The sequence below is a fragment of the Plectropomus leopardus genome, chromosome 7 (assembly GCF_008729295.1).
Source record: "Plectropomus leopardus isolate mb chromosome 7, YSFRI_Pleo_2.0, whole genome shotgun sequence".
Taxonomy (NCBI): Eukaryota; Metazoa; Chordata; class Actinopteri; order Perciformes; family Serranidae; genus Plectropomus; species Plectropomus leopardus.
Window position 1 is genome coordinate 32,175,672 of NC_056469.1, and position 27,928 is coordinate 32,203,599.

The 27,928-nt window shown below is 40.8% G+C and overlaps 2 protein-coding genes across 2 annotated transcripts in view; both read right to left on the minus strand.

Moving 5' to 3' along the window:
• agmo (alkylglycerol monooxygenase) overlaps positions 1 to 11,593 on the minus strand; it is a 58,609-nt gene extending 47,016 nt beyond the window's left edge. Inside the window, exons 1-3 of the mRNA XM_042490129.1 lie at positions 11,242 to 11,593; positions 6,464 to 6,594; positions 4,536 to 4,687 (exon numbers count right to left, since the gene is read on the minus strand). Coding sequence (XP_042346063.1) covers positions 4,536 to 4,687; positions 6,464 to 6,594; positions 11,242 to 11,361 — 403 coding nt within the window. The 5' untranslated portion in view covers positions 11,362 to 11,593. The remainder of the gene's footprint in view (positions 1 to 4,535; positions 4,688 to 6,463; positions 6,595 to 11,241) is intronic.
• A 2,983-nt stretch (positions 11,594 to 14,576) lies between these two features.
• meox2a (mesenchyme homeobox 2a) lies at positions 14,577 to 27,776 on the minus strand. The gene is made up of 3 exons (XM_042490193.1): positions 26,862 to 27,776; positions 21,305 to 21,477; positions 14,577 to 15,520 (listed from the first exon to the last, which is right to left on the minus strand). Exons 1-3 carry the CDS (start codon positions 27,412 to 27,414, stop codon positions 15,302 to 15,304), a joined length of 945 nt encoding a protein of 314 aa, XP_042346127.1. The 5' UTR covers positions 27,415 to 27,776; the 3' UTR covers positions 14,577 to 15,301.
• Between the last annotated feature and the right edge of the window lie 152 nt (positions 27,777 to 27,928).

Genomic DNA, 27,928 nt, shown 5'->3' on the forward strand with positions numbered 1-27,928 from the left:
TTTCAATCTGCTGTTATCTCCTTGATCACAGCGTCTGGCAGGAGCAAAGCCGAGTGGTAATGTCTCCTCAGTAAAGATGGCATCAGCGCAGCCGGATGGCCTTTCAAAGTATTTTCCACTTCATCATCTTTGAGCTGTCCTTTTATGTGGAAGTCATGAGAGGGAAAGTATGACAAAAAGGCCATGAAACTGGTCAAACTGAAAACGATATTCTACACCGAAGCTAATAAGGGCTTGTATTTCCCAACAGAGGATGCCACTTTTGCCTTTTTCTATCAAAATCTTTCCCTTATTACGCAATATTAGGATTTATAGCTCATATGTTTTGACACAATAGGGTTATAGATGCTGTTTCTGTCTGTTTTGAGGCAAAAACCAGCCAGATTGTAAAACTGCTCCAAGATCTGAGCGCAATAAAACTCCTCAAGCACCGTTACATGAAAATTTGACACTCATTAAAGTGCTGAAAACCCTTTCTGCCCGCATCCTACATGTGTCGCATTCCCCAGTGCTTCATTACAGGCAGCATCCATCCCACACAGTGGAAGATCTCGCCTGAACCTTGCTCTAGAAAAAGCCGGAGGTCAAAGCCAACTTGACCAAGACGACCTCGGCTGACCAGAGTGACGAGTGAGGACCGTGCCGGCCCTGTCCTGCGGTCGGGGAGAGCCGCTTCACTTTGGTAACAAGGGGAAAAGCTTATATCCTGCTGCGGGCGCACAGCACCAGACAATTATCTGCGACCCCACAATGTTCCATAATAACAACGCCAACCGGCTGAAAGAAGAGGAAATGAAAGTAAGTGGAAAGATTTTTTTTTCTAAGACGTAAAAATGATTCTGCAGTTCAAAAATAAAAGAATTCCGACCAAATAAACCGAGCAGATATGTGATACTGTGAGCGTCATTCTTCTGCATCGTCAGACAATGAGGGCAACGGCGGGGACACACACTTCATTGAGGTTTCACCGAATGTTACTCAGACACAAATTACAGCTGTAACTCTAAAAATAAGGTCACACACACGGAACATTAATGCGTGCTGCCAGCCAAGTCACCGGATTACATGAATATAAGCTGAGTTTCTCATCAGCAGGAGGACGGGAAGCTGGATAGCGAGACACCTGGAGACGACAGCAGCAGACTGCTGTTTGAGACCAAGCCGCAGAGCTCTGATCGCACCCAAAAAATCAGGTCTGACCCTGCATGAACCTGCACAGTTCCTGTCTGAGCCAAATCCAAGCCCGTCCTACGGCAGCAGTTTTGGGTCCAAGCCTGCTTAAAAACCCCAATTTGTACTGTAAAAATAGGCCTATAAGTATATTACATTTTAAATATCCTGTTCCTTTGTACTCCCGTATATAACTTACTGTGTGAAAGTGTGGAGACATACATATAAAGCAACCACAAATCCAAACTCCAAACAAAAGAGCCATAAGAACTGGAAACAAAACCACGTACAGAGAACCAACAAACTCACTCTATCTCAAATTAAAGGCACTTAAATTAAGATTAATTCATTAAGATCTGGTTGATTTTCAAATGGTTCAAATCATGCACAGAGCTGAAAATCAACTATTACCTTATAATATCCAAAAGTTTTATCAAATAAAATAAAGTTTCTATAATTTCAGAGGAATTTGTAAGAAACAGTTAGTGAGGACTAATGCAAAAACATCATTGTAATCCAAAGGGGTTAATTTATGGAACAACTGTAATGAGGAACTGAAAACATGTAGAAAATTTAACAATTTAAACATGTTTTTAAAAACAATATATTGAAAGAACGCCTTCTCTGAAATGACGTGTGATTCGCCAAAGTGTCCCGTTACGGACTGCCCCAGCTTTAACCTGATTTTCTCAATCATTAAAACGTGAGTCTGGAGCTTTATGTACACGATTACTTCAGCTCAAACACTGAAGGTTAACGGTCTGCTGCCATGGCAACATGCCGAGTCTTTTTTATAACTGAGGTACTGATTCAGTTTGGTTTTATTCTTATATAAAACGACTAAAAAATGACCACGCAGAAAGACCCAAACAGCTTCAAGTACTTTTTAATATGAACTCTAAACTATCTGATGAATAAATGACTTGTTTATTTTAGTCCTTATAAAGTTGATATTGAGTTAACTTTCAGTTTCTGGCAGACTTTGGATTTTTTATTTTGGTTTCAAGGGCACACAGTATCAAAGTATTGATTTGTCAGTCCAGTGCATGACTGCCACAGTGATACACTCACTGTTTTTGATCTTAAGCCCCAAATTGTGTAAACTGAAATTGTGAATACAAAACATGGCAAATGCAAACACGTCAATTTAAAAAAAAAAAAATATTGCAAAAAAAGTTTTTACGCTCGCATGAGGTGGTATTACAGGCATTTTGAAAAAGCCATACTTTGCAAAACTGCAATGGAAACGCTTTTTTCGCTTTTATTGTTCATATAATGTGCAACATCAGGTAGCGGTAATGCAATTTTTTGGATGCCAAATGCCATTAAACCCAAATAAGAAGAAGGAGGAGGAAGGAGAAGTACAACAAAGTCACATTCATTCTACAAAACATGACTCGGTATGTGTGAACAGAGGCAGAGGCCGACATCTTCTAAACTATACGAGACAAAGAAATTACAACGATATTAATTCACTCTATTGAGCGGCTACAATAGAAATAAACCTGCCAGTGTTTTGAACATCCATCGCCGTGCTTCATGGATTGTTATCGCCACAGGAAAGTTGCGTCACATCGCTAGAGAAGTCGTGTAATATCACTCAATAGAAACGCAGTCATCTTGCAATGGTGTTTTATCGAAATTTCAAAAATATCCATGAAGTTTTGCAGAAATCTGTGATGGAAACCCACCTAGTGACAATAAAAATGTCCATGTGGTCGGTGGTGGGAGCCAGTAATACCTATGTGCTACAGAGACAAACTGTTCTCAGTCACCCCAAAATCATGCTGGTTAGTTCTTGCTGAGACGCTTTAAAAGCACAGCTTCTGTTCAGCCAAATTCTGGACTTTCAGCCAAAACTTTGCGGACTAGACGGCGGGCAGCTTGATGTGCCACTGACACAAATAAACATCCGCACAGGCCACAAATAAATACCTCTCTTCCGGTGTGCTGTGTGGCAGCCGAGCATCTGGCACGTGTATCAGCCGAGCCAACACACACAGGAAGAGTTGGTTTTTTTTGTATTTTTTAAGATGTCCAGCTACAACTGTAGAAATACTGTATCCGGTACATATTTTTTATTCCTGCTTTTATAGTGATGCTGCAGGACGTCGCTGCTTTAGAGCCGTGACTATATACAGCCTGAGAGCTCTGGGTTAAGACCACAGCTCTCTGGAGACCACGGCCTCTCACATCTGCACAGCTCCGAACCAGCTGCATGTAACTCAAAAATAATTGCTTCCTCCACAACGTCCAGGACAGCATGATGTGTGTGCTATCTCTTGTGCGCTCCTCCCTGCAGGGATGGCAACTAAATCAACATTTTACAACAATTTATCATCAGCTGGCTTTGTAGTTTTTGTTGGTATTATCTGAGTGACACATGAAAGAGGAAGGGGAAGGACTGTTGGTTTAGAGCTGGCAAAAAAATATTAAAATTCAATATACTCATCACTGAGAACACAAACACAAAGCACCCACCATCCATTGTAAATGAAGGTAGGTGCATCAGGTGATGTACACTGTAAATAAGCTGACCACAGCCGCTGTGCTCTACCTTTTAGGCCACATTTCAGGCACCATTTCAGAAATAACATCCGTCTAGTAGCGAACCTGAAATGCTCATCACGTGACCATTCATGTACGCTGGGCATGGCTTGGCTTGGCTTGGCTTGGCTTGGAACTGTTTTGTGTGGCACGATTAACATGCAAAATCTATGCAAAGAAGCAAACAGTAGCAAAATTGCATAACATGCATCATTCGTAAGCTGCTGAAGCGGAATTTGCTTCTACTCGTGAGTATTTTGCGTGACACTTTATCGGCATATTTGCAACTTCTGTAAGCTATTTTGTTGAGTCGCTTCTTTGCAAAATGCTGAGTAATTTAGGTTGGACTCCTCTGTGGAAAGTTAACAGTGGAAGGAGTGAAGTGGTAACACTCTTCTGTGACAGTGTGAAAAGAGTGTTGCCATCTTAGTTTAGTTGGTTGTATTTTTCGATAAACCAAGTTAACCATTAGCTGCCTTCCCCAGTTAGCTAGAACATCAACAACAAAAAACTGCAGCAGCCATTTTTGCAGGAGTACAGCTACGTGAACATTTGCTTTGCATTTGTTGTGAACAATTCTTAAGCTTACTGAGACGTAAGTGTCGCTTACTGAAATAAGTTTGGATGAGTATCACTTTTAAAACTGCCCTTCTGAACACTCACAAACACGCAAACTCTCAGGAGGTGCTGTTTCTCTCGATAATAGGCACTGCAGAAACCGCTGCTTCGCAATAAAGATCTACCAAACTACAAGCTGTGAAAATCAACATCTTCCTACGTGCGCTGTGTGCATCGGTGTGAGTGTCTTGTTCTGGTACCGTGAGCGAAGCGGTGGACCCAGTAGTAGCAGAAGTCCACGCCCAGGAAGGAGAGCCACCAGGTCCAGGCGGAGTCCCACGGCAGCTCCAGCAGGCGGTACCGGTTCCACACGAACATGTACGCAGTCAGCTCGCAGCCTCTCATAAACAACCTGACGGAGGGACAGTCAGAGCTCTGTGTCAGTCCACAGCGTGCACAATGTACTGTTATGTTCATCTGTGTATTTTGTCACAAAATCCTGGTGACTTGACTTTATTGACTTGACTTGGTGTTCCTGCTGAACCCTCTGACACCTTTATGCTGTCAATGCACTTTCCCAGCTTTAAGGCCATTTCCTTTACAGATATGATGTCATATTTGCTTATTTACTACTTGATTTTTAATTCTAGAGCCATTCTGAGAGAATATGAACATATAACCTATAAATCAAAACCAAAATATGGATTAAGTATTCTTTTGTTTGTTTATATGTTTTAATCCTTAATTATGAAGTACCTTATCTTTTCAGTCCTTTTCAAATACCATTTTTTGTCCACTGATAAAAAAACATACCTGGCAACCACAAAGTATGGCAAAAATTAGATTATTCAGCAGTCGGGAGGTGTGTTCAAGTGTTTCAGGCGGGAAACATAGTTCAACCGGTCACATGGGTTTTACGACTCGGTGTACTGATTGGCTGCAGATATTCTCTGGCCACCACAGGTTTTCATAGCCATTGCATTGCATTTGTGAGGTCACGGTGATCTTGACCTTTGACTAGGGCTGGGTGATAAAACGATAACAATATAAATCGCAAAATAACTTTTCCTCAATTGAAATATGAGACGTCGTCGATAGAATATCAATAGAATGCATTCCAGCCATGTTTGTGACAGACAACAGGAACAGCCAATGATGATAAGAACAGCACCGCAGCGAACCAAATGCAGTGAACGTCTTTGACTCTAGAGCAGCTGAGTGTTTGACAGCCACAGCGCTGAAACAGACACATTTGCAGAGGTGGAAAGTGACTTCTTTAGACTTCTACAGAATACTTTGTGTTAGTTTCAGGTTTAATCAGACCTTGGATGAATAATTTAGAAACACCAGGACACATCGCTCCGTGTCTCATCCAGCCACTCACGCTGAGCTCTCATTATTATTACCAGGGGAAGATGTAATGTTTTGGGGGCCTGGGGCCACAAGCACATGAGCTTATTTTCAGCCTTTCTCTAACTGGGAATGTTGGGAGGCTGTTAGCAGCTATAGGAGAAGTAGGCCGACTCAAAAGTTTTTAATGCCTGAGTAAAATGATTAGATGAAGATGAAGTCAGAGTCCTGCAGTCAGGAGAGGTTGGCCTATTATCAGCACAATGTGCTTACATTTGCCTGAAGTTTGTGTAAGATGGACCTTTTAATTTTTGAATAATGCTGGAAAGTTTAATAAATAATAATAAATCATGTGTTTATTACAATCCAACACACCATGGTCAAATAAAACTGTGTCAGTGAACTATGAGGACAAAAAACCAAACAAAAAAAGAGGCCATCTTGAGATATTGTATTGACAAGAATGAAACGGTGACCTTGACCTTTTGACAACCAAATTCTTATGAGTTTATCATTGAGTCAAAATGGAAATTTGTGCCAGTTTTGAAGAATTTCCTGAAGCCCTTCTTCAGATATAACGTTCCCAGGAATGGAAAAAAAATCAGAAAACTAACTGGCTCTGACCACAGCTATTGCTGCTGCAGAGGCATGAAAACGTTTCCAATCGACACGACTCTCTCAGGACCCACAAAATTCATTCAAAACAGGAAAGGCGGCTTTGATTATGAGTAAAAATGTCCATCAAATGAGATACAAATCAAACCAAGTAGCACATGCAGCACCACTATCTTATTAAATCACACAGCGTGACCTGATCACGAGCTGCCTGAAGACTCACATGGGGAGTCTGGAGATCATCCCGCAAGATACCGAGGTGAGTCCATCACTGATGGTGACCACTGGGGCTCCTGTCTTCAGCACGCCCACCACCAGCTCCAGCACCATCAGCCCGACAAAGAACGGAGTGGCCTGTACACACACACACACACAAACACACACACACACGAAATCATGATTCAGCACTGTTACAAACTGTAAAAACATGACAGCTTCAAGTCCACTGTTGCTTTTAGCAGTAATGACGAGCCTGACTGTTTGTACTGGCAGATGACCTGAAAGTTTGCAGGACTTTCATCTCGTGATCCATGATGTTTGTTTCGCTGCACCAGACTGAAGAAACCAGACTAAAGCCACAATGTATTGGCAGATTGGACATCACAAACATTTGTCTGAGCCGAGGACGGAGGAAGAAATGATCTCATTAGTTGATTTAAACAGCGCTAACAAACCGCGGGCTTTCATTTTAAGTGATGTCAGGTGGAAGCCAAGCAAAATTAAGTCAGAGATGTCAAAGATAGATAGATGTCGGTTATTGTCCTCATGGGAAACTCATTTCACTCAGGTCAGAACAACATGGACCACAAGAAGTACAATATATTACAATCATTCATTCTATGAAACTTCATTGTCTTAATGCCTCTGGGAACCCAAATCACCAAAAATGTGTTTAATGTGTAATTTAGGGTCTTACATACATAATAAAAAGTATAAAAAATCATCAGACATTAACCTCAGTCCAAATTTGTGAAAAACTAAAATGACAATATTTCAGTTTCCTGAAAGTTGTGTTGATTTGGGCGTGGTTATCCCTGATTCACATCACGTAATATGGATATGCAAATCAAAAATTCAAATCATTTGATACTAATTTCACATGCCAAACTGAAATCCCTCAATGCTCCTGTCATTAAGGTGCGTTCAGAAACACTCACTCTGAGTGCCAGAGCGCACTGAGGCACAAACTGGACGTTTCAAAAATTCATAACGTTGTTGGAATGATAGTACGCTCTGTGGCTTCAAAAAACAGCTCTCTAATTTTAGTGCAAAGTGTCAGATTGGATTTACAAACGCAGCCAGAGTCAGAGAAAAACAATGTTTTCCAAATATTGACCCACTGCACATCCTAGGGCAGCATGTCCTGGTAACTAAACAAGCTAAAAGTTGATTGTTCAGATTGATTTTTATTTTTTACAAACTTTTTTTCATGCTATTATAAACAACTTAAATGAACTGATTCAAATGAGGAAATGTTTTCATCAAAAATAACTTCCTGTTTTCTCTGTTTTCCCAAACTTAAACACATGTTGCAGCAATATGGCTGACCAACATGTGATCCATCCAGACAAACATGCTTTGTCATTTTAATTTGCAGATATTTTCGCACAAGATGCCACATCATTTTTATTTTGTAGTGAAAAAAAACAGATAAAATTCTACTTCCCCAGAAATGCAAAGGGTGCATTACATTTCGTAACTCCTTATGACAAAAAAAAAATGGTGAGCACTAAGCAAACAGTCAGTGACGGGCCTCCTTTTCTAACCGCGCTGGAAACATGTAATAACCTCTTAATGGGTCTGTCAAACATGGAACAAATTAGTGAGGGACGGGGTTAGCAAACGGGTCACGACTGCGACTTCAGCGGCGTGTCAGACCTGCTGGTTAGCTTCTAGCTCCAAGGCGCTCATTGACCAAGTGACTGCAGTCGTAACCGGGACACATGGCCCCGCCAAGAGCGAGGAATGAAGGGCGTGAGGAGACCTCGCAGAGGAGCACATCTGCAGGTGGAGAGGGAGGAAGTGTGTGTGTGTGTGGAAGTGAGAGTGCATGCATGTGTGTGCATATCCACATGTGAATGCCTCCACTTTAGCATGCAGGTGTGTGAGTGTGTGTGCACAGGCAGAGGCGAGAGCACCACCAGGGACCTGCGATCACACGCAACGCTCCCAACATCTGGCAGCAGACTGCAGAGCTGCAGCCAACAAATGGGCTCGCAGCGCAGGCAGACCTCCTCCAAACCCGCTGAGAGGGAGATTATCATTCTGGACGCCAGGCTAAAACCTTCCCTCCTTTCTTCTCTCCTGTCTCGCAGATAATTTTACCTCTGCAGCCCCTCGGTCTTGACAGCTCGGGCCGAAATTATTCGTCAGGGCGAGTTGATTCTCATGCTTTGCAAGAAAGAAAAAAAAGCTGAGGGGAAAAAGCTTGTCTTTGTTTTCATCAGTCTCTATTTTTTTGTGCTAATTTTTTTTCCTTTATTTAATTTGTCTTTTTCCTCTGTTCCAGTGAGATATTTGAGTCCCTTTTTGATCTTGCATGCACTGAAAATGTTTTTTATCTTTATACAAATAAACTAAAAATCACACCAAATGAAAGCCTACTTTATACTGCAGCATACTTGCATCCCGTGCAGACTGTTTGTTGTGGCATCTAATTATTTTATTTTATTTTATTTTGAATTCGGCCTTGCGTGGAACATGACATTTGTGGACCAGATGTCTGCATTTTCCCCAAACAGCCCTCTTTTTTTTTTTAATAAGGTCACGGATGAGTGATGTTGGCTGACAACATGAAGGCTGACAATACACTTTTATCACCGCTGTCTGACAAAAAATATTGTGTTTTCATTCAAATCACAAAAGAGCGAGAGACCTGGCAACAACCCACAAACCCCAGGACTCCAAATGACTCTAAAATTAGAGGATTGTGTTTTGTTTTTCTAATTAATTTGGCTTGCCGGGATAAGGGAACAGAATAATTAATGACACATCACAAACTGTAAACAGTGCTGAGTCACACACGCCCAGGCAAACTTTTATCACCATCGAGCCCTGCAGCAATAACAAATTTGTTTAATCACGTTTGGTAGTGGATTATAAGGACTCCTGCTGTGGGGGTAATTGTTCTCCTCCCCTGATGTGCCTCGTAAAAGCTCATAACAAACATGTGCTGTTAAACCTGCACCAGACATTTGCCACAATAAATGGCGACTGAGACGCCGTAAAGTGACAGTAAGAAGCACAAAAAAACCCAAACTTGTTTTTAAATTGTGCGTTAACCCTTTAACACCTGAAACAACATCAGTTTTCTTGTGCAGTGATTGGACGCCTTTAAACCTCTGAAACCTGAGAAAATTGGTTAGATTTCTTTTGAAAACATGAAGAAAAACATAATGTCAAGGAAAATTAGCTGGGGGTAATTATTATATATTTAAAAAAATAGTGGAAAATGTCTAGAAAACTACATTTAGAATTTTTATAGATATTTGCATATTGAAGGTAGGTTACCTGTAACCTTTTCCTAATTTCTTGCTCAATTTTGGGCCATTTCTTGTCAAGTTGCTTGTTGGCTAAATTCTTTCCATGTTTTTGAAAGAAATCAAGCCAGTGTCTCAGGTTTTAAAGGGTCAAAAGGTCCAGTGTGTAGGATTTAGGGGGAAATAAAAGGGACAAAAAGCACGTTGTCTTTAGTATTTCATGATCTGAATATCACAATTGTTGGGTTTTTGTTACCTTCACCTCGGCCTCCATAGTTAGCATCCCCTCTGGGACAAGAGCTTTGGAGAAACACTGATTTTTTACCTTGTGAAAATGCATTATACTTAGCATTTTTAGTGGTTTAAAATCACCTTGTCTGTTTGTTTTAGTGTTGCACCAGTGTGAGATTTTCATGGAAGAAAATACTGCAATTTCACTTTATCATAGTATCACAGAACTATTATCATTATCAGTCAGGATGACTCTTAAAATGAATGAAAATGGAAGGGAAAGTTTTGGTTGTACAAATGTTTTATCACTAAAATTGAAATTTGAAAGCATTTCTAAATGGAAGTATGTGTCAAAAGCCTCCCTAAGAAAATACCTAAATAAATAAATGACCTCATTATTTGTGAATTATTTTTTCAGTTAATCAATTGGTTGTTAGTCTATGAAATGCCAGAAAAGTTGACAAATGTTGATCAGTATTTCCCAAAAACCAAGATAATGTATTCAAATGTCCTGTTCTGTCCCCAACCCAAAACTATCCAGTTTTACTGTCATAAAAGAGGGTGGAAACCAGAAAATAATCACATTTGTGAAACTATGATGAAACATTTAAATCTCTTGAAACCTGGATCGACATGAATTTGTTATGCTACATTAAGACGCCTTTAACAAGCATTTAAACCCTTGAACCCTGAGCAAATCTGTTTGATTTCACTCAAAGACATGGGAAAGGGCAATCAGCAACTTGACAGGAAATATCCCACAAAATGAAAAAAAAAAAAAAAAAAAAACATTAGTAAAAGGTGACAAAAAACCTGACCTGAAAATTTTCTTTTGAAAAGCTATTTAAAATTTTACTAAAATCATTGTTGAACTTTAAAATTAGGGTATACATTTAAAATAAGAAAATAAGTATTTACTATCAATTGATTTTTTACCTTTATATTATTTTAGCAATTTTTAGGGTAATTTCTTTTCCTTTTTTTTGCTAATTTCAGGTTATTTTCATGTCACTTTTTTCAAACCAATTTCTTGCTAACTTTAGGTCATTTTCTTGTTAAAACTGATCATTGGATTCTTTTAATGTTTCTCCAAAAAATAAAATAAAACAAAACAAAATAAAGCCAATTTCCTCAGGTTTCAAAGGGTTAAGGACTTTCTCAGCAAGGCTTTGAGGGTTTATTCTCCTCTTAAATCACAGTAGGTCAACTGAGGTGTCTTATGGGGACCTCGTTTGACTTTTACACTACAAATCATCACAGAGCCTAAAGGTGGAAGTGAGGCTGGACCCACCTGCTGCACATACTGAGGAACCTCTTCCATTTTCTGAAAAGATGTCTCGTTCGGCGTGAGCATGAAAAACATGGACCGGACCCCCGCGGACACCGTACCGAGCTCCACAGCTTCAGCCATCTTCAGCCAGCACCGTGCACACCGCTGCTCCAGGTGACTCTCTGATACCTGTGCAGGTATTAAGCTCTCGTGGGAGGGGCTTTCCTCTTAGTTCCTCTCCTCGCCGTTTTACACTCTTGTTTTTGCCTGCAGCAACTTATCTGGGTCAGTTGCGTAATGGAGAGCGCGCCAGCTGGTGAGGAAACTTCTCACATGCAGGAAACTGAGGACCGTTTAAAGCTGCAGGAGACAGTTTCTGAGACCACTTCCGTCCACGGTGGATCCCGCTGCGGGTTTAAGAGGCGAGGTTATCTCTGATCAGGAAGATACTTGTATTTGGCTCACTGGGGAGCTTTCTCTCGCGAGAATTTGTGACTGGCCTGCAGCTGTTTGCATGTTTTGCATAGTGCTGCAAGAGTTGGCAACTTTTTCATGGTCACACACCCTCATTCTTTGTGTGGTGTTCATATATGTTAAAACAAAAAAAAAGTATCATGAGGTTTTCTTAACTCTCTGAAGCCTGAGTAAATTTGTTTGATTTATTTCAAAAACACAAGAAAAAAGGAAACAAGCAACTTCACAAGACAAGCAAAAGAAAAAAGAAAATCACCTGAAAATAAGCAACAAAAAAGCCTAGAAAAAAAGTGTTGAAAAATGATTTTATTTTATTTATTATATTTTTTTCTGTAGCATAATTTGGATTATAAAATTCTTTGATAGTTTTCAGAACATTTTCCCTATTTTTGTACAATATTCTAATCGGTCTCCCCCTTTTTTTATTTGATTAATTTAAAGTAATTTTTAAAATTATAATTTTTAACACTTTTTCTTCATCATTTCCCTTTTTTCTTTTTTTTAATTTTTAAAAAGATATTTTTCAGATAATTTTCCCATATTTTTCACTGATTTCTTGCTTTTTTTTCTTCCCATGTTTTTAAGAGAAAACCAGCCAATCTGCTCAGGTTTCAGGGGGTTAAAAGAATGAATTGACATTTTATGAAATACGCTTCAGATATCAAATTTCTGTTGGAGAGTTGGGCCTTAAATAAGAATATTAATGTCTGACTGGTAAATATAAGGCTACAGCAAGCAGCTGTTTATCTTATCTTAGCAAAAGACTAAAAACGTCTTTGTTTTTTGCTCTTGTTTGTGACCATTAATTTCTCGGAGTTTCCACGTGTTCACTGCTGCTACGGCCAAGAAATAGTTCAACACGCCATCCCCGTTTAACTGAATTTTTTTTACACTTTGGCTTTTGAACGGATTAAACAACACATGACCACTAAGTACTTAACTGGTTATCAAAGTGAAAAAGACTCTTCGAGGAACAAAAATATCTAGAGTTTTGAGGTTAGATCAGGTGAAGAAAGAAAGAAAGTTTTGTAAGCCCTGCAGTATTCAGATATCATATAAGCTTAAACAATAGTGAACACATTTTGAAACATAAGATTTTGACTGACCGCAGTTACTATGAGTTTAGCCTACATTGCGTAAAATATTTGTCTTACTATGCAAATATTAACTCCAGCTGTAGATAAATATAGTGAAACAGCAAAAGATAAGTCTTGCAAAATACTGCACACCCTAAAATATTGACATAACATCTTATGGCTTACTGTACAATAATTAATCCATAGTAAGACAGCCATAACACACAGTGTCATGTATGTTTGTGGACTCATGCAGCCCGCTAACTTGCTTCAGTGTCTTACAGCTTTGTTCTAGTGCAAGCTGCATGCATTATTCAAACAGAGAGATCGAGCTTCAGGGGGCTGTGTTGAGTGTGTGGGTGCAGGTAAATAAGAGTGCTGGTCTCTGGCTTTCTCTGAGTCATGGTCCGGACTCACACACACAACTTAAGTTTTGCTCTTTGGTAAAACAGGTCAAAGGATGCAGGTGAAACTGGCCATAAAGGCAGTGGGATCAACTTTTGTACTGTAGATAAACCTGAGAAGATACAAAGAAGATTTGAGGCCTGGTGACACAGCCGAGTATCTGCTCCGTGCTCGCATGAGGGTGAGATTCAAGGACGGCTTAAATGTACGAAAGGTCAGGGTTATTTTATATTTATGGCCTGATTCACACTGCAGAGCTTAATGATGTCCAAACATGATTAAGCGTTTGTACTGTTTCACAGGAATGCTCAGTTAAGCCTTAACAAAAATTGACTGAAAAAAAAAATGCCACACAATTATCTGTAAATAAATAAATAATACCAATTTTATATATGTAATCAAGATTATAAGTATATCTCCCTAGGAATTTTCTCCTAGCTTTTTTAAAATAATTTTCTTTTAATTTCTTGCAAAATCATTCCTACCGAGTTGCAAATCGCCTTTTTACTGCTGTTTTTGAAAGAAATCATACCATTTCTCTCACAAATCAAAGGTTTACATACTTGTGACAGACATCTGAATGAATCCAGATTTTAAAGGGAAAACATGTTACACAAATCACCATGTGTTTTGTCAATTTAGCTTCAGGAGAAAATGCTAAAGTTAGTATGAAAATAAAGATCCAGAGCCCATGGCCCATTTTTTATACAGTTAGACATCAAGGCTTCTGACACTCTCTCTCTCTCTCCGTCTCTTCATACATCAAATCAAACATACATAAAAGGTTTTAGGCCAAATGTTCTTACTTTTTTCTTGTTTTTTACTAATCAGGCAGGAATCAGGAATAAGACAGCAGCTGGTCATTGCACGCACGAGTTCTGTGATTTATTCTTTTATATGAGTAAGTTTTTAATCTGTGGAAACTGGGTTGATACTATTCATCTGTTGCAGTATTAAGGCCCTAAGCGTCTTTCATATTTCTGATATTTTGCTCTGAATTTCAATGTAAAAAGAAATGGATCACATTCATCCTGCGGTTTGCTTTTTTGGGGGGGAAGAAAAAGAAAATTAAAAACCTCACATGCCGTGTGAGGTGCCTCCTCCAAAAATTAGAATGCACAATCACAATGTGGTGAAAGATGAGATCAAGTCAAGAAATTATTTTCAACTGGATTTTGTAACCGAATCTGATCCTTTGCGGGTTCTCTCTCTCTGAGTCTTGGCAGGAGTCCCGACTCTGCCCCCAGGCTAAGGTGAACTTAGCATGCGCCCCCATCACCAGCTTTCTACACTCTCTGCAATGTTTAATTCATTTCAGCTTCACTCCAGGCAACACACACACACGGATGGATGGATGGATGGCTGCAGAGACGGAAAAAAAAGTTACTGAATCATACTGAATTCCATTTACCACTGGTTAAATTTTATTCGATCTGCAACTGTCCCTGAAAGGATTTAATAAAATACTTGCTTCAGGTTTCAGATTTGTTTACAAAACGTCATCTCCAGGCAGAAAAGTGTCAACTAAAGAACTGTCAGTGTTTATTACTGCGTGAGCTGAATAGTGTGGTGGGTATAAAATTACTGTTACACAATACAGAGAATTATTTACAGATCATTTATATTAGCTAGGCAAATTTGATTTCCTGGCACTTGATTTGATCAAAAACTCAATTACATCGTAATTTACAGTTTGTACAGTAGAAACGGACTGAGGTGCAGACTGTGTGTTCGACAGTGCAATTCAAAGCCTGCGTCTCTCGAGGCACACGACATGGAATGTTTACAACTGTTTGACGAAGTGTGATTTCCAAATGTTTTGCAATATTCAGTGAATCTGTGAAGCCAAAACCTCACATGTCAATATTTATATTATTCCTCGTTTTGGCATCTATCAAGGACATTTTTAACCAATGGCGCTTTGAAATAACATCCTCCGTTTTGTGCTCAGTTCTTGAAATTTACATTTTGCCTGCATGACGGCTGCATTATCTACCACACGTTTGTACACTTATTTAGCATCGTTGTATGACGATGTCAGCAAACAGCAGTCCTTCTGAGGACGGTCCTGAGGCGGAGCAGGGCCTGTCCTCTGAGGGGGGGGGGGGGGGAGGGGGGTGTGTGCATCATAAGTGAGCGTGCTCGGAGCTCTGGTCGCTGTCGTGACTGTCCTCGTTGGCTAAGGAGTCCGTCGAGTGGTGGAGCGCCGCGATGCCAGAGAACTCCGACGGCAGCAGCGTCCCCTTTTTCACATTGACCAGTTCTTTCTCTCGAGCCGCCGCCCCCTGCTGGCCGCCCTTCACTCTCTTCCACTTCATCCTCCTGTTCTGAAACCACACCTTCACCTGCAGAGTGAAAATGTCAAACGTCAAATTCATTGTTCTTAAAGGTTACACATTTAACTCATTTTCAAGTTTGTAGAAGACGTCCATGTTTTAATGCTCAAAACAACACATCGTTTTCTTATACAGTCGGCCTGAAGATATCTGTATTCACCCTCTGCCTCAAAAACACTCGGTTTTCATGCCCGTCTCTTTATCCGCATTTACGCTGCCTCTTCAGGGCGGGAATATCATGCCATTGTGCCGCCTTGTGGTTCTCGACATAACATCCAATCACGAAAAGGGGGGACAGAGCAGCCTCGCCTCTGAGCGGATGTAGCAACAACTGGGAAATGAGCACTGTGTAAAACGCATAGCAAGAAAAGAAGTGACGACTGTAGCAGCACGAGTGTGACGTTTGGATGACGTGTTTATGTGTGTGACTCACAGCTGGAGAATAAAAGAGCAGCTGTTAGCATAGCGGCCAATTCGAAGAAGAAGGACAGTGGCCGTAAATGCAAACTGGGAAAACAATGAGATTCAGGAGCTCCTTATCCTCCGAGCAGAGGACGAGATCAGCCGCCACATCACAGCGACAGTGAATGACTGTGATAGATGTGCTATGCCTTTGTTATTGAAAGTGCTGATGATGAACATGTTAAATGGCACGCAAGAAACAGATGTTTGTGTGTTAAACGTCACGCCTCCTTTGATGGCAGGATGCTGCGATGCAGTGGATAATCACAAACTGGAGCGGAGCGGTGCCGCCGTCAGTTGGTTCTGTGTAAAAGTGCGGGGGCGGTATAAAGGGGGGACTTTGTTGTGGCCCTTTAGTGCGATCTCTGTGTTAAATTGGCCTTTAAGCCCCACCTCCAAAGACAGCCAGGTATGCTCTGACTGATCAGTGTTTCCCCAAAACATGTATTTAAGCAGAAAGCGGTGGTGCATTGAACACCCTGTTGCAGGGGCACACTGCTTTTCTATACAGCAGAGTTTAATTCACCTCAGCTCAAAGGGCTTTTCTGCAATGGAAAACATATGTTCACATTACCAAATCTAGTGTGAAATGTAAACAAAACATGGAGGTACAATATGTGAAGATCTAATAGACTACTGCTTTGTAATAAAAAAACACAGAAAACATTAAAATCAAACTTTATGTAATATGGGACCTTTACGGACAGAGAAAAAACAATCAAGAAGCAATTAGAAGGTCTTACTGCTCAACAGCAACTTTCTCTCAAAAGTTTGGCAGCTATTTCTACAGCAGCAATTACGTGGGGATGTGCTGCTCCATCTGCCACTTGGCGTCTACCTGATTTTCCCTGACTCAACAGCTTCAACCATATTTACGTCTCTCAGATTGATGATTAAGCTGTTGCTTAAAACGGTTTACACGTCAAGTAGCAGCAGAGGCCCCCTGAGTGTTCGCGGGAGGGGGGGGGGGGGGGGGGGGGGTGGGGGGGACTTGCTCATGTCCTGCAGGGTGGGGTGGGTTTATTTTTGGGGAGTGTCATTCCGAGGGGACCGAGTCACATGGTCAGGAAGTGAGTCGACAGCACAAACGTTTGTCTAAAGCATCAGGGGCGTACGGCGTGCTGAGTATCACCTCGGATGCTTTCCAAGCCTCGGGGCCTTTTCTGAGAGCAGCAGAGGAGGGGAGAGTCCAGCGAAGGATCACTTATGTGTGCCAGGCTCTAATGTCAAAGCCAAGCACGTGATCCTGGAGGCTGACGCACACACACACATACACACACACACACACACACACACACACACACACACACACACACAGTTCAGCCCCACCAGCACGGTACCTGCACCGAAGACTCTTGACCTCAACTTACATTTCAACCTCTCATAGGCGCGAATCGCTGCCAAACCTCAGGTTCAAAACAGCTCGTTTAAGCATTCACGGGGCGCTAATGGTCCGCTCTACTCCGTCACCTTGAAAGCACGAAACATGACACACTGATACTGATGATGAAATACTTGCTTAAAAGAACGCAACAAGCCCTGAGTCAAAAGATGTCCACACATCCACACTGATATAGAGTCATTTATGTGCCTTTAGAGCAAATGTTTTATATAGCTTGAAGGTCTGGAAAAGTTTATTTGTCAACCACAACTGGCCGAGTTTTAAGCTACATGATTCACACATTTAAAAATGTATGCTCACTGGGGTTAATTTGTAGGAAATTTGAAATTTAAAAGAAATAAATAGCACTTTGTTCATTTTCTATGCTTTTGGAAAATGTTGTTAGAACGATTGTTTTATGCTTATCGGTCTAAAAAAAGTTCACTTTTATAATAATATTTAGCTAAGTTTGATCCCTATGTTTGCACATCTAAAAATGTATGCTTAGTGGGGTTAATTTGTCACAAAATTGCAAATAAATAATATTGTTTTTTGTTCTTCATTTCCCAAACTTTTGTAAATACTCAAAACATTTTGCCTTTAAGCTCCACCTTGGTCATCTTTGAAAATATTCCCACAAAAACATAAACAAATCTGTCAAAATCTTCTAAAAGTGAAGCAAAACATACTACTGATGATGAAATACTTGCTAAAAAAATGCAAAACGTACTGAATCAGTGTGCAAGTCAAAAGATGTCCGGACATCTCAGTTAAAACTGGAATATAACTGGTTAAAAGGTGATGGTATACCGATTACTTTACAGCATTGCAATTGCTATATTTCATTGTGTAGTTAGCTCCTACTTCACGCTGAAATAAAATCATTTAACTAACATTAAAACAAGAGTTACATGTAACTTAGAGGTTTAAAATAATACTTACATTGCTTTTAAATTTAGCCCAGTTTGTTTACACATCCAAAATGGTATGCCACCTGGGGTTAATTCACCTTAAAAGTTAAACCGCAAATACATAAATATTTTTTTGTTCTTCCTTTTTTTTTTAACTCCAAACATTCACAAAGTTCAGCCCTGTAGCTCCACTTCAACCATCTTTGAAAATATTCCTGCTGTCACGGCCCACAAAAACATATAACATCTATCAAATTCCTCCAAACAGCTCATGGAGCATAAATCAAGCCCCGCGGCCAAATGTTTGCATGGCCAATATTTACCTCACTATCTCCTGCTGACAAATCTGAGGTCACACACACAACTTATGCCACATGAGCTGAGGAAATTTCATGCCTATTTTATGCTGATCCGAGGCACAAAAAGATTAATTGTCTGGGAGACGTTGTGTTTGGTGGCTCTGCGGAGTTTTCTGCCTGACGTTGTGGTATTTAAGAGTATTTTACACCTTTAAAAAGCAAAAGATTACTTGCACAATTTACGATACTTGTATCACTTTTCGTGTCACGGTTTCCAGTCGCTCTCAGATTGAGGAGTGAGAATGTAAATGGGACTTTGCAGGTTTACTACTCGACCCTTAAAACACACATTTTTATGTTCCTGGAGAAGCAGATTTCCTTAGATGGACACTTTTATCTGAACGCAGTACTCTGGCTGCATACTACACATTTTTAGCTGGGGTGGCCCAAGTGGGAATTGAACCACGAACCCTGACAGCATAACTGATATTCCCAACATTTTTTTGAGACATTCATGGCCAAAAAAGGGCTGTGAAAACTGTGATTTAGGCAGATATATCGGCAGAAATGGAATATAATAAAATAAGTATGTTTTCCTTAGTTTATAATCACCTAAATATAATACAATATATAATAACATATATATACATTTAACATTCACTTTTTGCGTTGGCCGCCATAGTTAGCAGCCCCCCGTAATAAGCTGAACAGCATTGGAAAAACACTGATTTTAACGTAAAACTGCGTCATTCAGCATTATTAGCATTTCAAGTCACCTGGTCTGTTTGTTTTGTTCATGAAGAGACCTCTGCGGATAATTCAGCTCCCGATAAATACCTCCTTAACATCTGGCTTTTTAGTTACCGCAGAAAAAAATGGTAGCACATGTTATTATGTGCTGGGCTCGCGGACGTTTTCGGAGGGGCCGAAAAGTGTCGGGTAAACATGGATTTGTCACGTGAAACTGCTCTATTCAGTGTTTTTACCAATTTAAATCACTTGGTCTGTTTGTTGTTGAGATGAAGAGACCTCTTGTGGATAATTCAGCTCCCAGTAAAAACCTCCTGAACAATGAACACTGAAGAAATTCTAACCGGGAGAAGTTTCGGCTGGTTGCAATCTGGAGTCCGCTAAATCCGACTTAATCTCACACACTGCTCCTATAATATGTGACTGCCAGAAAAGCAGGGGTACCTTTTAACATTAATAATGGCTACTTTAGGTGTACTAAATGGGTTCTAAATGGAATGCAGCCATTGCTGATGTTAACTGCAAATAATGAGTAAAATCTGTAGTTTTGCATATGCTTGTTCTCATACAATCATAATACTTTTTCGTTTAGTAAGATGTAAGATACATAAATCTTTACAAACACATGATCAACAATGCTCATGCATGAATATCTTTGCAATCTTAAACATACAGATTTATACAGTATTTTAGTAAAAAAAATAATAAGAAAAAACTGAGCAATGCCGTGTTTGCCGTCAGTTTCTCCCGGGTTGGGTTTTCTTCAGTGTTAACTGTTCAGGAGGTTTTCAACAGGAGCCAAATTATCCGCAGAGGTCTCCTCCTCTCCAAAACAGACAAACCAGATGATTTAAATCACTAAAAACACTTTTACACACTTTTAAAAATCTGTGTTTCACTGACACAGTTCAACTTGTCATGGAGGGGGTGCTAGTCCAGCGCATACCGATTCAGGAGTTTTTTACCTTGAGCCAAATTGTCAGCAAAACAAACAGACCAGGTGATTTAAACTGGTAAAAACAGTGGAAAAAAAGCAGTTTCGTATTAAAAAAAAATCCAGAATTGTTCCATAAGACCTCCAATGACAAAAATCCTTCATCTGATCAAAAATATAGTTAAAAACGACAAAATCTATCTAAAAAGTGTTTAATAAAAATGTGGCTTGAAACTAGACATAAAAGAAAATTTATGACAACTTCTTGCAGACAACCACAACCCTGATGCATGCGCCAATGACAAGCGACAGTAACCAAATGACACAAACCGTGTCCTCGATAAAAATTACAGATTTCTCTGCGTTTGAGCGCTGTTGGAAAAGTTTAGGATACTGAACGTACACAACTCAACAAAATAACACTGGTCTTGTCACTTTTGGACACTTTAACACGGAAAAAGTACTTCTGATATCTTTAAGCCTTAATTTGCTTCTGAATGATCACCTGAAACTCTCAGGTTTCTCTCTGCAGTCTGTTCTTTACATTCAATCCACACTGTATCACACGGCCCAATATCGCTGGCAAGGTGTCAACTAAGTGTGAGTTACAGCTTCCAAACGGGTGTCAGAGAACAACAGGCTGTACGCCGTTTCCTTCCCCCCCAACCATTTGTCTCCTGTTATTTATTTCATGTGCCTGCATTTTACAGCAAGCGGCCCACGCTCAGAGACCAATTTGTGCTCGCAGAGGGTAGTGGGAGAGAGGAAGTGACTTGCTAGACAGCACTTCCTCCAGCCCGTCTCCCTGCCTCGACTGTGGCTGCTTGAAAGAATAGACAGGAACATCTGGAATATGATAGTCCCGTCACACAGCCACATCTGGAGCACAATAGCCCCTCGCACCGAAGTTACAAAAACACAGTAGCGAGCTGAAAAGCCTCCTCGACGTCCCGAGGCCGCCTCTGTTTTCACAACATGGCATTAATGTGCTAATGGGGGGGGGTTCAATAATGTCTGAACCCAGGGGGAAACAAGCTGCGGTGGGTAGGGACGTACTTGTCTTTCAGTGAGGTCGAGGTTGACGGCGATCTCGTAGCGCCTTAGCCGGGTTAGGTAGTTGTGGTGGGCGAACTCGGCCTCCAGCTCTCGGATCTGCTCCTTGGTGAACGCCGTCCGCTCCTTCCTGGGTTTGCTGCTCACGTCTGACTTGTAATTCCCGTCCTGGGACTCTGAAACCAAACACCACACAGGTTCCACTCAGATTTACGTGCAACAAAAATAAAAAATAATGTTATGTGGCAGGTGCAAGTCGGCAGGGGGAAAAAAGAGGCGAAGGTGAGGGAAACAATGGGAGCTGTCAATCACACTTTATTGTTCAGTCATTGTTTATGAACACTTTAAGTGGCTGGAAGGACTCACGGGCGGCTACACACACACGTGTGTCTGACTGTGGCAGCTGGCTCTTATACTGCCAACATGGGTTTAATTTGTCTTAAAGGAATCTGCTGCTCATGTTTTAAATATGGAACAAAGCAGCTTTACAGGATACAAGAAAAATATTTCCTGGTTTATTTTATACGTAAGAACTCACAGGCAGCTGCTCATTTGGTGGTAAAATCTGCCACAATTTTGCAAAACTTTTTTTTTTTTTAAATTCACATTTTCTTTATTGGAGATTTTTGTTTTCCTCGCATTCTGAAGTCTATAATCACATAATGAAGATTTCTGGAAAAAAAGCAAAGCTCTATGACATAAAATGTTACCTGATAATGTCATAGATGGAGTGCTTGGGATCATTTAACCCCTTGAAACCAGAGCAAATTGGCCTGATGTATTTCAAAAACATCTGAAGAAGGCAGTTGGCAACTTTACAAGAAATAACCAAAAACAAAACAAAACAAAAAAGAACCTGAAAATTACCTGAAAATAAGCAACAAAGAAAAGTAGTAAATGAAAACAAACCAGAAAATGAGCTGAAGAATAGTGCTAAAAAAGATATACAAATATTTATGTAACATATTTTTAAATCTAGAATTATAGCAAATATTTTGGTAGTTGTCTTTACATTTCTTCTTTTTTTAAAAAATAATTTTCTAATAATTCTCTCTCTCTCTCTCTCTCTCTCTCTCTCTCTCTCTCTCTCTCCTTTCAGGTCATTTTTATGTCACCTTTTACTAATTTCTTGCAAACTGGGGGACATTTCTTGCCAAGATTGCCTTTTTTCATGTTTTCAGAAGAACCTAAACCAACTTGCTCACATTTCAAAGTTTTAAATGCTTATGAAAGGTGTCTGAATGCTGCACATGAAAACTGATGTCGATCAAAGTTTCAAAGGGTTAATGTATAAATTAGGTATTTCCCTATACTGAAATTTTAAAATGTGGGGTTTGGTTTAGAAAGAAAAGGACAAATGTATGAGCAGCAAATGTAAGTCTTTTATTTGCAATTCATTCGCATTTTTATTTAAGCAAAATGTGGACGACAGATGCAAAAAATTATAATTAAAATCCTCGACATGTGTCATCTCCACTGCAGCTCATCACCCCAGAAAAATACTTTTTGTTTTGCTATTTCCACAAACTTTCCGAAGAAAACACGCACGCTTAATTTGCCCTCCAGAACTTTCCTATTGTGAGCAGCCTCTGTGGTTTCTCTGCTGGACGCGCTTCAGTTGCACGCTGCACTCGAAGGCAGCAGTGATTGCATGCTAATTCATCTGCGGTCCTGTTCTGTAGTGTGTGTTAATCCAGCGGGCCTGCGTCAAGCCAAACTGTAAATAGTCCTGCAGCCCAGAGCCAGACGCACAAATGGTGCTGCAGCCTGAGGCCACGTCAGAAGAACCAATATCTCCTCACCTAAGATTTCCACCCGGAGGGGACCCCTGTCTGCTCGACTTTCTGTCAGAAAGAGGATCTTCCTTCTAATTAAGCGACTGTTTTTTCAGAGCAAAATAACTCCCTTTAAGAGTCAACTGAAACTGCTCTACAAAAGTTAAATTTGTATGGCACTCGCACCGTTATAGAACCAAGGACAAACAGATATATAAACTGCAGGAATTCCCACACGAGTTTTACGAAATGAAACAGATCATTGCTTGACCCGCAGCCTGTGTCCGGCTCCCCCCTTGACCTTGCCTCCTTTCCCTCCCTGTAATTTCAAATTTCCCAAACAGAGTGCGGCTGATTGAAGCCGGGCCCTTCGGACGCATTTATCCGCTCTCTCTCTCTGGTAAACACAGACATTGTGTAAAGAGAAATAAAAGAATAACACAGCCAGCTGGTTCGGACCGGCAGGCCTGGAGTTAAAACGAGCGGCGGGGCTTTTATGACACAGCCACTTCACCACAGCAATTAGGTCCCCGCTGTAACTTTCATCTCTCCACAAAAAAGGAGGAATAATACGAGAAAAAAACACGCAGCCAGACAGGGCACGTCATTTTAGGGTTCCCAAATAATTTAGCTAAACACAGGAGGGACCCTCTCAGAAATAATGTAAAAAAAAATATTTTATTTATTTTTTTTTCCTTTTGTGATGATGTTGTCCATCAGTTAAAGTTGTGATTTTTTTCCCTTTTTATTTATTTATTTATTTTTTGGTGAGTGTAAAGTGCAGTATAAAAAAAATAGGTAGTGACTGGCAATCCATAAATGATGGTAGATGGAGAATATAGACAAGACTAGACAAAACAAGCGATACAGACAACAAATGTACAAAGAAAAAAAGGCATAATGGTATTCCTGCCGTTATTGTTTGTTGTTTTACTACAGTCTCGTGTGCATGTGTTTAGACGCATGCACGTCTACAGCTGTTAAAGACGACAGAGAAGAGAGGCTGTGCAAATAACCCAGAGAGGAAAATACAGAATATAAACAATGACAGAAGTAATATAATACTGCATATACATAGCAATAAGTATAATAATAACTAAAAAATAATTAAACTAAAAATAATAATATAAAAATTATATGAAAAATAAAATAATAAAAGTAATAATTTTTTTTAAAAAAATAGAAAAAAATAGTAAACTGAATAAATAATTAATAAATGAATTAATTTCCCAATGCACCATCACATCCGCAGTGTTTTTCTCAGGCTTCTTTTAAGAGAAAGTGTCTGCCAGCGAGAGGCCTCAACCACCTCCTTTTTTTTACAACACTGCCACAACAAAATAAGACTTCAAGCACCTTTTATTGTTCCACGCAGAAAATCTAGTAACTTTTTTAAAAGCTCGACCACTCCCTTGACGGCATCGGTCCATGCAAATATAACCCGTGAACTCAGCACCAAGCGACACTCTATAGGGGCCAAAACTCTCCGGCTTGACCACAAAAAATGAGCCGGTTCCGCAGAAACCAGACACCCGAAATACCAAGGAGCTGGCTCATCTCATTAGCCCACCCTGCGGCCTTCCTTGAGGAAACAATCACAAGCCGAAGTATTACACACAGAAAGTTGAGATGCTTCATACTGGAGCTAAAGCTAGCATGGAAATGAGGTTTTTGTTATTATTTCTGTATCTGAATTTCAGGTTTCGCTCAAGTTTTTTGGGTCCAGATGGTGAAACCTTATCGGGGTTCTATCTCATGCGACTGGCAGTGGTGTGATATTTAGACAGCTGATTGAGTCAGCAGCCTTGTTAGCCCCAATAATCAGCGTGATTGGCGTTAGCGTGGAGGGAATGCACGGCACATGTAATGAGTATGCACTGGCTATTGTTACAGGGGAAGTGGGATTTAGAGGCTCGGGGCTCGGTTTCCAAATGATTTGACAAAGGAGAAAAGGAAATAGGAGGTGGTGCGTTGAATTTGTGGATTAAATATGGTGTTGCAACATTTTGCATGAGAATAAAAGGACATTTAAAACACACAGAAGTATGAAACTGAGAATAAAGGCGTCTCAGCTCTTGAAAAGCTCTGCGTGTTACATAATTTTGGCACGAATCTTTAATTTGACATCTGGAGCTCCTGCTAAATCAGTGAGTAATGTTGGTATTATAACCTAAATGATTAGAAATACATGTTCCCAGAGCAGTTACGCTGTCTAATAATGACAGTCCCTGTGATATTTTGCACACTGGCTGTAAACTGCAGCCACAGCCGGCCTGTGAGCCGCTCCCTGAGGTCACCGCCAGCATCCCGAGCGAAAACTAACCACACGCAGGGAATATCTCAAGTGGTCAAGTGCAGGTGATTCGCTGCTGCATACAAAGAGGCCTTTAAAGGGGTCGAGCATCGGCGCAGAGGGCCCCTGCAATCCTCAAATGGACAGAGAGGATGGTGAGCACACTTTCCCTGGAAAACTAAGAACTCTCACTAATATCACGTTCCCTGCGAGAACTCCCGCGACCCGACCTCGGCAGTTTGTCATGGCGTGATTGATTATTGTGGTGACTGCAGGTTGGAAATGTCCTGCAGGTCATTGGGGTGTGTTTGAGTGCAGTCCTATAAGAAGGATTTGTTCATAAATATGCAAAAAATATATATTTTTTTTGTTTACTTGGTTGTTTGAAATTCATAGATGTTATTATTAATATGCAGGTTATATAATCCTAGTACTGTGTACGATGTAAAGCCTTAAATACAGCTTCATAATTTATGGATCATCTTTTAAACTTTGCACACTTGCTGTTGACTTTTAAGGGATCAAGGTCAGAACACCTGCGGCGGCTGAAAGGTGCCAAATTAGAAATTTTAATAGGTCACAAATTTTCAAAAACACAAAAATAGGGTCTTTGAAGCTCCAAGCGATGGTGCACTTTACTATACAGAACATACATTTATGTTTCAGTTATAAATCAGTTTTATAAATCTGACTCTGATTCAGAGCAGTAAGTAATCATAGCATTAAACGGGTTTACAAATGGTATTAAAATAATTTATAATCCTTCAAAAAATGCATTTTATTTAAGATTTTTTTTAAAATCAATATTGCATCCTATGAGTACACAGATATATGAAAGTGAAATCTGCGATCATTTCTTTTTATTTCACTAAACCAGACTGTGATTTATCTTCATGACAAAACTTTGAGAGGAAAAGAGGCTTAAAAGCGTGCGTCTGTCGGGTGTTTAGTGCGACGCGAGGCGCCGTTGTTGCCTTTTACAATCCATGACATTAATTCTTTACTGTGCGCCTCATTTTCTGCCCTCTGAAGAGTGTCGCAACAAACCAGATGTGATTTTTAAACAAAACATGGCAGTAGTCAGATGTTGCCCACACAGTTACGATGTGGCCTTTTGCTCCACGCTTCAGTCCGCCTGCTGCAGCAGCCTCGCTGCGTGTCAGCCGACACCTACAGACTGCCTCTCACACACTTTCTTGTTTTCCTCTCAGAGCTGCACAAATCTTAACAGTTATGTGCTGTTGAAAGATTCAGAAAGACAACTACAGATTTTTGTGTTGTTCTCGAGTTCTGCTTGGAATTTCTTAAACTGCTGGTATTTATGTGAGGATGTCTATCAAAGAGTAAGAGTTAACACATGTCGAAAATGCCTTGAAATAATTCAAAATTAAGTCTTTAGTGGTGCATTGTGTCACAAACAGCTTATTTATGATGTCTGTAAGAAAAATATCTATATTGGCTTAAAAACTGCAGTAAAATCTGTTCTTCTTACCTGAACTGTCACTTTTCCTCTTGCTGTTCCTCTTCTCGGCTTCAGCAGGTGACAGAGTTTGTCTGCCAAAATCTGCAGGCACACAGGAGGCCCCTGTAGGGGTGCTGCCAATGCCCAGACTGGGGGTGCTGGCGCACATACTGGGCCCGCCAGGGTGGCCCAGATCTGGGGGTGTGGGCCCGCTGTCGTGGGATGAGTGAGAGTGCGGGTGGCAAAGATTGTGGCGCGTGCCGCCGCCAGGTGACGGCATCTGTGGGATATGCCAGGACGCATGGTGCTGAGGCGGGTGGTGATGCTGCTGGGAGGGCAGGTGGCCGCGGTGGGGGTGGTGGTGGTGCTGCCCGGGAAACAGGCCGTCGTCCACCGGGTAGCTGGAGATGATACAGGGAGAAGGCGAGGAGGTGGAGGAGGAGGAGGATGAGGAGGCCAGGTCGGGGTAGGAGACGTGGTCCGAGCGTCCGTGCAGAGTCAGTGGAGACTGGGTGAAGGCGGGATGCAGGGCCTGCGCCGGGGCGTGGGGGCTCCGCAGGCAGCCGAACAGTGTGTGATCCATGGCGTGAAAACACACACACAGCCCTCCAGGAGAGGTGAGAAGGGCAAAAAAAGACGGTAAAGTTACTGAATCAACCAAAAAAGATCACAAGCACATATCCAAGATTTTTTCCTTTGTCTATCCCAAAACTTTTTTCCTCCAGTTAAAAAAAAATTCACTCTCGATTAGTCAGAGCAGAAGTGTGTTTTGAAACGGGTGTCCTGTGGTAATCCGGAGCGTGCGGCCGGTTGCCAGGCTGTACAGGATAAACAGTTAGCCCAGGATAAGCTGCAGCAGAGCCTCTCAGATGTCAGGAGGAACAGGGGACTGGAGCTCGAGGCTGGGAGCAGAAGGTGGTTCCTAGGAACTGCAGAACGAGGGGAGCCGGCGGAGGGGATGTTATAAATAGGGTGTAACGTGAGAGGGAGGCTGGGTCACAGACTGCATACGCGCTACTGACCACATACATATGATCACCCTCCAAAAAGCACAGCACAATAAATCTGTACTATTAAAATGGCTGAGCCTCAGGAAA